Source organism: Cibotium barometz, chromosome 20 (assembly GCF_041138505.1).
Source record: "Cibotium barometz isolate CiBa-2024 chromosome 20, ASM4113850v1, whole genome shotgun sequence".
Classification (NCBI taxonomy): Eukaryota; Viridiplantae; Streptophyta; class Polypodiopsida; order Cyatheales; family Cibotiaceae; genus Cibotium; species Cibotium barometz.
The window spans coordinates 29215877-29226286 of NC_141065.1; the positions used below are offsets into that span (position 1 = coordinate 29215877).

Consider the following 10410-nt stretch of genomic DNA (forward strand, 5'->3'; position numbering starts at 1 on the left):
TCTCCCATGGCTCACATCGTGAGTCCAGGAGTTTTATTCGAAGGATAAAATCCCGAATGGTTTCGTTCTGTTTTCACTCAATTGAATAAATTCTATCACTGCACTCCATTGATCACCTTGTCTTGAAAAGCCGTGGATAAAGGCTTTTTTCCGGGTTGGATACAATGATCAAGTTGTGTAAGCTGTTATCCTTTAAGCCCATTATGAAACATCTCTTCAATTAAGCATCATTTAGTTTCTCCCATGGCTCACATCGTGAGTCCAAGAGTTTTATCTGAAGGATAAAATCCCGAATGGTTTCGTTCTGTTTTCACTCAATTGAATAAATTTCTGTCGCTACACTCCATCGATCACCTTGTCTTGAAAAGCCCTGGATAAAGGCTTTTTTCAAGGTCCTGAAGTTTGTCTTGATCGCCGCCATCAATGTGATGAACTGTCGACTAGCCTTTCCCACTAAACATAGGTTCAACGCATTTATTTTGGTGGGGCAATTTGGATTTTCAAAGGCTTCACATCTCTGTTCAAACATTTGAATAAATTGAACAAGATTAGTTATTCTATCATATTTGCCCATGATTTTTGAAATCTATACGATCGTGTTTTTGTACGAGTCACTAAGGCCGTGTGTGAGTGCTCTTGTGGGGTAGGGACTCACTTAGTCGTCCTTAGATATTCCTCCTTCCTAGATTAGTCAATATATCCAAGGTGTGGGTATCCAAGGGTTGCAAAGGGTTGGTACCTATAGGATTTGTGGGAATGTTAGGTAAAGGATCAAAGCCTAGTGGGATTGAAGTGACAACGGGTATAAAACCCGATGACACACTTGTTGTCGGCATGGCCAAGGGTATGGGGAGGTGCATTTGGGGCATTGATCTCAATAGCTCGAAGATATCAGCCATTGGGTTTAGTGAGGGTGTCGGCCCACATAGTCCCTCTATCATTGCTATGTTTGACATTGCCAGTTGCTTCTTAATGAGCAAGCACACTCTTCCCCCCCTCCCTTTTTTTTTCTTTTTAGGGTTTATGACAGCCCCTGTACAGCCCGTTTACAGCCTCAAGAGGCCTGGTGTACCCTTTGTTGGGTCAAACGAGTGTTTGTTTGCCTAAATTAGCTTAGACAGTAGACGTACGTGAACGACCTTTGAGATATTTTTTTCGAAAAAAGTGCATGATGGTAGAAGAGGAGGTCTCAAAACCTATTTTCCATCACTATTTGAAGACGAAGTTTTTTTTGGGAAGATTTTTCCTATTTTGCAGCCCATTTTTGAAGGTGTTCCAAAAGGAATTTGGAAAAACTTTGTATGAGAGAGTTGTAGTATTTTTAGAGTACTACAACTTTGTCTCTTGGAGTTTTTTGTGATTTTGTCGCTTAGACCCTTAAAAAATAGCCCGAATATGGTTTGCAATCATTTTCGCGCTGTTTTGGGTGATTTTAGTGCTTTAAGGATTGTTTTTTGCCTCAATTTCTAGGTTGAATTTTGAGGCTGCTGGTTGGAGGCCAAAATGATGGATTTTGCCCTCGGACGCTCAAGACCAATTTCGAAGAGCTTGATGTCCACTTTCTGATGAGCACTAGAGAGCCTTCAACGGATTCACGGTTTAGGAGATACGAGCCTCCAAAGAGGGTTGTTTTTCAGAGAGTTTTTTTTTTTTTTGCGACGGAGACTTTCATGCCGTGAACCCTTAAGGCGTGAAAAGGACTTCACGGATTTTATCAAATTTGTTTTTTTTTGGGTGCACGAGCACTGCTTCACGCCGTAAGACGCTTAAGAGTTTCATGCCGTGAACCCTTAAGGCGTGAAACGGACTTCACGGATTTTATCAAATTAGATTTTTTTTCCCACGTGAGGCCTTAAGGCGTGAAACGTCGATTTTTTTTTTTCACGTGAGGTCGTAAGGCGTGAAATGTCAATTTTTTTTTCGTCTAGAGGGAAATTCGAGTTTCCTTGTTTGGGGAGGATATTCTTGAATTTTAAATTGAAAAGATATAGGCATTTTTCCAAAAAGACAAGTGGGAATCAAAAAAGTCAACCTTTTTATGACACCCCCTTACACCCTTCATAAATGACCCTTAAAATGGACAATTTGACAACTCATTGGCATCTTCTCATTCAACGCTCATTAGCCTTAAATGAGTTATGTAAAAAATTGATTAGAAATTAATCAAGAATTCATCCTCCCACTAATCTTTCCCTCTTTTAGACTAATCAAGGCTCTAATTAACCACTAATCACTAATTAATTCACACCATTGCGCACATCATTGGATAGAGCATGAAATTACTAAGATATGTGCACTAATGTGTAGATTAATATATAATTAAAGATTAATTAAACTCTTAATTTTAGTTTCTTCTCTTTATGCAAACTTTATATTTTCAAGAAACGGCGCTATTCTAGGTAAATGTAGCATTCTTGGAGACTATCCTCCCAATTTTAAACTGAGGTTCATAGAGTTTAAATGTGGTAGCCATACTCAGATTTGGCCAGCCTTATGTAAGTGTGATTGCCTTATGCGCTAGTGAGTTGCTACAGACATAGTATTACTTGAGGCAAGATTTTCATGGATGAGTGTTTGACACTTTCATGATCTTTTTAGGGCAAGATTTCTATAGATGAATGTTCTACACTTATGGTAACCCCATGATTATGGGAGAAAGTAAGAGGGAATATCATATAAGATTGATTGATGTGGTGGGTTAACTTGAAAGTCAATGTCCTTAAAGTGGGATTCTAGTTGTGTCAAGATGGGATTGGGAAGGAATTGATCAATCCAACTTAACATTATGTCTAAAGAGGATCTTGTATGGACTATATCCTGGTGGTATTGGACGCTAGGATTTGCTACAAGCAGGGTTTTTGGATACATCTATATTCCTATTTGGTGGATTTGTGGAATGAGGGGAAGCGACGGTTGATTTGAGGAATCAACTACAAGAAGCAAGGAAGAATGAGACTGTGGATTATAGATGATCGAAGAGAGTGTTATGTACATGCTTGACATTTGCAACTAGGTAAAGCGGTTTTCTTTTGCTAGATACTGGGTGAGGCTTCTTTGCTTTGTAGAGTTTCGAGGGATCTTCGTGTACACACATATATTTTGTGGAGATCTAGATTTAGAGCAGACTTTGCTGATATTAATCAATAGGTTTCTCGAAGAGATTTATTCTCCTAAGAAGGTTCAGTTTGTATGGCGAAAGATATTGCTAGCAACCTTTGAAAATCTTTCGGAAGACTTGCAAGCTGAGGAGTGATGGATTTGTAAGATGCATATGGGCTATGTTCAGGTGGTATGGGATGCTAGGATGTATCACATGTGCAGGTTTATAGGGTTCCACATTGAGGTAGACGTTTTAGCTTTTGATCAGATAGTTATCTAGAACTCAGGATTGCTGGATGCTTAGTTCATGGAGTGAGTGGACTAGCCTCTCATATGGCAGATGTCGAGTTCCTTAGCCACACCTTTGATGTGGATATGTATGGTTTATGGGCCATGCCTCTGATGTGGCAGATATCTAGATTAGTTTTTATTATGGCCGATATCCAAGGTTATGTAGTAGGGTATTGATTGGTGGGGTTATTCTAGATCGACCTGGTTCCAATAGAGTGTTGATGCTAGCAGATTTTGCATCTTGATTACTTTGACACAGTAACTTGAGTTGGGACTTGAAGTTTCTCAATACTCAAGCAATCAAAGACTAACCGAGATAGGTTCCTACTCATGATAATTGTTCTTAGTCTGTCAATAGCCAACACAGAGGATAAATTAGTTATGGTGGAACATTGCACATATTCAGCATGCCGAGAGATCATTTGATCGATCAAGATCTGCCTATGATAATACTAAACATGTTATGCTTGGTATGGGTGTCTACCTAAGTTTCACTTGAGAATTATAACATAAAGATGTAGTTCTAGGTGCAAATAGCTCTAGAAAGAATTGACATGCTGTACAACCAATCCCACAGTTGTATATTTAGCATAGGATATGGTACAAGAGAGTTATATCATGGTGTTCTGGTTTGGACATGGTCTTAATAGGAACACTTTCAAAGGTTATTTATGGTGAGTGTTCAAGTGTCTCATAATTATGTGGTTCTCAGAGAGAAAAGTTATTTTTTTAATATCTCTAAACACGAGGAATTACCCAATCATGATAGGATACATAATTGTATTGGCTATGAAAATTGTCTCTATGATGTCAGATTATTTGATTTCTCAGGAGTTGGATTGAGAGATTGGTGTGTTCCTCACGACTTTGGTTCGAGTTGGTTTGTCTTTAGTTCCACTGAGATAGTTGTAGGAACAGTGGCTGTAGAATTAGTTGTTTTTATCTCTTTCCCAAGCAGAAGCCTCCAAGGCTGTCATAGGCATCTATGGTTCCCATCCTTGTCAACGATCCCATGAATTGTTTGCAATAGTACAAGATTCCTAGAATAACATGTAGGGTTTTTACACTATCTAACCTAGATAAATGGGTGTTATAACTTCTAGCATGGGGGAGAGATCATACCTATGTTTTCTCTTTTCCAATAATGCGAGACGAAGGTGATCAATATTATATGATGTCTCACATACATCCATGAATGCATGACATATAAACCTTGGTCAAGGTCTTTACAATGCCCATCATGCACATCCATTGATTCCATGACCTTGTTTGAGGTTGATATGCTCTGATGCAAAGCCCCGCTAAGGTTTTATTGGTTTAGATGTTCTATTATCCGTAAACTCCATCAAGGTCTTGATACCTTCATGGCAATCAGTCCCTATACTAAGGTTCTCTAACATTCTGTTATCCTTCATGAAAACCATCATGGTAAACCTCCTCCTCAAATAAACGAGAGGGCCTATACCAAGGCCCTCTAAGGTTCCATTATCCCTAACCTTAGCAAGCGCATCGAGCAGTGGTAATCTATCCTATTCATTTATGATCACTTAAGTTGCCCCCCAAACTTGCAGCTGGTCACCAATGAGGGGGGCATTATATGCTAGCAAGAAGCTAAAGATGAGCAGGTGAAATGAAGATGGCTTGCAATGAGGTATGCAACACCAGCTTCAGGAGTTCTCATGTGGGAAATCTTTCAAAGCTTTGTGTGATGGGAGGTTTCTCTGACACTCACTCTATGTTATTCATGTAGTGTCCTTGGGATTGAAGATGCGTGCTTGACTTGTTGTTGGACATGGACATCGCATGGATTTACTAACATGTTCATGCCTATAGGTATCGTGGATGCACGAAAACCCCAAAGACATAAGTGACTGAACAAAATTAAAAAGTTTGTATGTGCACTTAGGCTTATGGGTTTTATGCAAAGAGTAAGTAATAATGCTGACTTTATTTTCTTTGATATTCTGACATTAGTGCTGCAAGGAGTAAGTATTAATGCTAACCTTTTTTTACTTAATAATTTGTACTTGGTAAAGCATGCTTGCCAACGAGGTGATAGCTCAAGTGGTAGAGATAATTGACTGGACTAGGAGGTCCTTGGTTCATAACTCCACATGGTGCTTCCTCAGCAGCATCACCCCTGCAGCTGGATAAAAAAGCACCCAAGGGCGGTTAACTATACGGGAGGATCTTGTGCCCAAGTGCAGTTGGAAAAAAAGGACGCTTGAGGTAATTTTGCCATTAAAAAGTAGCAAGGAGGTGTTTATAGGGACAAAATGTTGAAAGATAAATACCTTTTTCTTGAGCAGCACTTATCTCCCAAGTTTCCCATCACTCATCTCAAGGCAGAATCATACAGCCAACATCAGTTGTACGGACAACAGCAGCAGCAGATGAAAAGACATGCATATAGACCTGTACTGCTGACATGACCTCTTACGGACTCTACAAACTGCCATGTAAACAATATGGCCATCGATATCAATTTGCACAACTAACTGCAGGAGAGGCTTAAAGGTCTCTTTTGAGTACTTGAAATTGCGAGCGCGAGGCCCTGCTCGTGTTTACAGTTCTGAAGATCTCCGCATAGTACTCGGGGCTGCATGCAGGAGGCACTGCATGCAGGTAATTGGGGAAAAGTGGAGCTCTGAAGATGATGTGCTCCTGGGCTCTGAAAAGTGGAGCTATGAAGATGACGTGCTCCTGGGCTCTGAAAAGTGGAGCTATGAAGATGATGTGCTCCTGGGCTCTGAGTTGGGTTAGTAGGGAGTCGCACCTGAAACATCTCGTGTAGTTGCTCCTGAGTTGGGGCCCAAGAGCTGAATGGAATTCTGCATCAACTTCGTTTATATGGTCCTTTCGGAAAAACGAACGAGAAGGGAATGCAGCCTAACTTCAGCCCTTAATGTGGATACAGAGCACTCACACTACACACATATAGAGAATCTACATCTGCTGCGGCTTAATTAATATAAATTTTAAGATCTCTTGGGCAACCCTGTTACACTAGGCAAGATAAAAAATTCCGAGCTACATTGTCCTTAAGGATCTGCAAAATTTTGCTACACCTAAATTGATTATTTAGAGCAGAAAAATAGTAAAAAACACAATATCCATTTACAACATCAAATCAAAGCAGTTAATGCTTCCTCAATAGCAATGTCAAGGTAGTAATCATCAATTGTAAAGTATGAAAAAATTTTGGAACCGACTGTTTTATAAAATTTGAAGCTGATGGTTTTGTGTGAAAGTTGACTGCATGCTCACATGCACGTAGTATCAGTACGTGAAGTCGTAAACTGCCTATGTGCAGTTCTTGGCCTGAGAAAAGACCAAACTTACCAGCCATGCACGTCACTTATTCAGCATGCCACATCATTTGTCACACACACTTATCCACCCTCTTCAAGCAACCCCGGCTGGGGCTTCAATAGCTGCACTCGAAGCTGTTCCAGTGGTTCCATTCAAAATTGTCACATTTCCTTCTGTGTCTACATCAATGATTGCTGAGTCACCCTCCTTAATCTCGCCTCCAAGCATTCTCTCAGCCATGCTATCCTCCAAGAGCCTCATGATAGCCCTTCGCAAGGGCCTTGCACCATAACTAGGACTGTACCCTTCATCTACTATTCTATCCCTGAATCTTTCAGTAACCTGTAGATCAATGGTTTTCTTCTTTAGGCGGTCAAAGACCTCTTTGAGCATGATGTCTGCTATCTCCTTCACTTCAGACTTTGTCAGCTGCCTGAATACAATAATCTCGTCGAGCCGATTCAAAAACTCTGGTCTGAAGTACTGCTTGAGCTCCTCATTCACGAGGCTCTTTATCCTATTGTAGCTACTATCCTTCTCACCATAGTCAAGTTGGAAGCCAATACCACCTCCACCCTTTTCAATTATACTACTCCCAACATTGGAAGTCATGATCAATAGAGTGTTTTTGAAATCTACAGTTCGCCCCTTGCTGTCTGTGAGCCTACCATCCTCCAGTATCTGCAGCATCATGTTGAAAACATCTGGGTGTGCTTTCTCAATCTCATCAAACAGCACAACCGTATAAGGGCGGCGCCGAACAGCTTCCGTCAGTTGTCCTCCTTCACTGTAACCGACATATCCAGGTGGTGACCCAATAAGTTTGGAGACTGTATGTCTTTCCATAAATTCACTCATATCAAGTCTTACCATTGCCTCCTCTGAACCAAAATAGTATGCTGCCAAGGCTTTTGCTAGCTCAGATTTACCAACACCAGTTGGACCCGAGAAAATGAAGCTTGCAATAGGCCTGCTAGGGTTCTTCAAACCAACCCGGGCTCGCCTAATGGCACGGCTGATGGCTTTCACAGCTTCATCTTGACCAATCACCCTGTTGTGCAATGTTTCTTCCATCTTCAACAACCGACTGGACTCATCTATTGAAACCTTCTCTACTGGAATCCCTGTCCAGGCAGAAACTATCTGTTGAATGTCTGCTTCAGTCACAAGGGGCCCAACATCACCAGCCTCACTCTCAGCCTTGACTTTCTCTTTCCCTTTCTCTGTGATAGCAGATATTTGCGCCTTCAATTCCATTTCGCGGTCACGCAGCTCTCCTGCCTTCTCAAAGTCTTGGCCTCTGACGGCTTCATTTTTGTCCTTTGTGATCTGTCTCAGTTCCCTGTCAAGCTCCTTGGCCTCTTCGGGTAGTTGGGCATGACGAAGACGAACACGAGAGCCAGCCTCATCAATCAAGTCAATAGCTTTGTCAGGAAGGAATCTATCACTGATATACTGATAAGAAAGCTGAGCAGCAGCAACCAGAGCTTCATCTGTGTACTGCAGCTTGTGATGGATTTCATATCGCTCCCGGAGACCTTGCAATATCTGTATGGTCTCATCTACAGTGGGTTCAGGAACCTGCACAGGTTGAAATCGCCTCTCTAAGGCTGGATCCTTTTCAATGTGCTTCCTGTATTCATCAAGGGTGGTAGCTCCAATGCATTGGAGCTCACCCCGTGCCAGTGCAGGCTTTAATATATTGGCTGCATCAATTGCTCCCTCAGCTGCACCAGCTCCAATCAAGGTATGCACTTCATCTATAAAGAGTATGATATCATCAGCCTGCTTAATCTCTTCCATGAGTTTCTTGAGCCTCTCCTCAAACTCTCCCCTATACTTGGTCCCAGCAACAAGTAGCCCCATATCAAGAGTAATCACCTTCTTGCCTTCAATAGTCTCTGGGACATCACCACCAGCAATTCTTTGCGCAAGCCCCTCAGCAATTGCAGTTTTTCCAACACCTGGCTCTCCGATGAGGCAAGGATTGTTCTTGGTCCGCCGACCAAGGATCTGAGTGACACGCTCAATCTGAGGCTGCCTACCTACAACAGGATCAAGCTTCCCATCCTCTGCTAGCTTTGTCAAGTTAGTACCGAATTCTTCCAGGGTGGGCATCTTGGCATTACTGCTACCACCACCTACACCAGCCCCAACAGCCTCAGTGCTCTCACCAACCATTCGGATGACCTGAGTTCTGATGTTGCTAGGGTCTGCACCGAGGTTTTCAAGGACTCTGGCTGCCACACCTTCACCTTCTCTGAGCAACCCTAGCAACAGATGCTCTGATCCAATGTAGTTATGACCTAGCTGCCGGGCCTCTTCAAGGGAAAGCTCAAGCACACGTTTAGCCCTGGGGGTGAAGGGGATTTCCACAGCAACAAAACCACTTCCTCTGCCTATGATTTTCTCGACCTCAATGCGGGCCTCTTTGAGGTTAACACCCATGGATTTGAGAACTTTGGCAGCAATGCCAGTGCCTTCTCCAATAAGCCCTAGGAGGACTTGTTCAGTTCCAACAAAGTTATGCCCTAGGCGTCTGGCTTCTTCTTGTGCAAGCATGATGACTTTGATGGCTTTCTCTGTGAATCTTTCAAACATGGCCACCGTCACTGCACGGCTGCCCTTTCCAGAAGGGGAGGATATGGCTTTGATCATGGCGGATTGAAAGCTCTTGACATTTCTAGGGTTTCTGTCAAGAACAGAGAGACGGCGAAGGCCTGAGAAAGAACTTACTTGGGCAAGATGAGCTTGGCGAGAGCAGGAGAGCTTGGCGATGGTGGCCAACGATGACCCTCTGCTGCTGCTGTTGCTGCTGCCGCCGCCCCCATAGCCCTGGTCCTGCTTGCGGGCGGCGATGTTGACAGGCAGAAGTGAAGCTGCAGCAACGGCCCCCGCCATGTATCAGAGAAGTGCAGAGGAGATAGGTTAAGAAGTCGCACTTATGCAGATGCCCATTGGATGTTAGGGTCTTTTAAAGCGGGGAGGAACTCCTTTAGTATGTAAACACCATAGGTTTAGGAGAAATCTCAAGGAAATGTCTCCCATCTCACATGTTCAGTGTAGGTCGAACATGTAATTGCCCTCCTAAAGGCCAAACTAACTCAGGTTTAGTTGACGAGTTCGTCACACCTTGAGACAGGTTCCACTAGTTGGAGACAATACTTATGGAACTGTGAAAAACAAATTTTCCTCTTCTCCGTCCAATGGGGAAGGGCTCTTAGGGCAAGCAAAAAGATGGACAATATCATATCTTCTCCAATCCCTACTTTCACCACTCATTGTTCAATAAAGTGATGGGTGGGGAGATTCGTAAACCTAGTTGGAAATGATGTCAAGATCATGCTATGAGCTCATCCCTCTACACACTACAATGTCAAAACATATGTTCAAAATGACGGGGCCCTATCACATCTTTATCTTCATCTAAATTTATGCATGAAAAAAATAAATATAACAAAAATTCATCTTTTCTCTATTTAAATAATGCATAAATATCATATACATCCACATACATACATACATCCACATCCACATTCCACATTCACATCTATACATCCACATTCACATACATCCATTATAGTAATACTCTAGAAATATACTACTCTACTTAAGTTATATATACTAACCTAATAATATAACAATACACCAATATAACCATATAATAATATAACAATACACCAATATAACCATATAATAATATAGCAA

The 10410-nt window shown here is 42.0% G+C and overlaps 1 protein-coding gene across 1 annotated transcript; it reads right to left on the minus strand.

Moving 5' to 3' along the window:
• Nucleotides 1–6506: 6506 nt before the first annotated feature.
• On the minus strand, nucleotides 6507–9979 carry LOC147627762 (chaperone protein ClpC1, chloroplastic-like). Its single transcript, XM_086814723.1, has one exon. The coding sequence runs from the start codon at nucleotides 9601–9603 to the stop codon at nucleotides 6796–6798; it is 2808 nt and encodes a 935-aa protein (XP_086670849.1). The 5' UTR covers nucleotides 9604–9979; the 3' UTR covers nucleotides 6507–6795.
• Between the last annotated feature and the right edge of the window lie 431 nt (nucleotides 9980–10410).

Coding starts and splice junctions, on each gene's coding strand:
- LOC147627762 (XM_086814723.1), bottom strand. CDS start 9,603: ATGGCGGGGGCCGTTGCTGCAGCTTCACTTCTGCCTGTCAACATCGCC.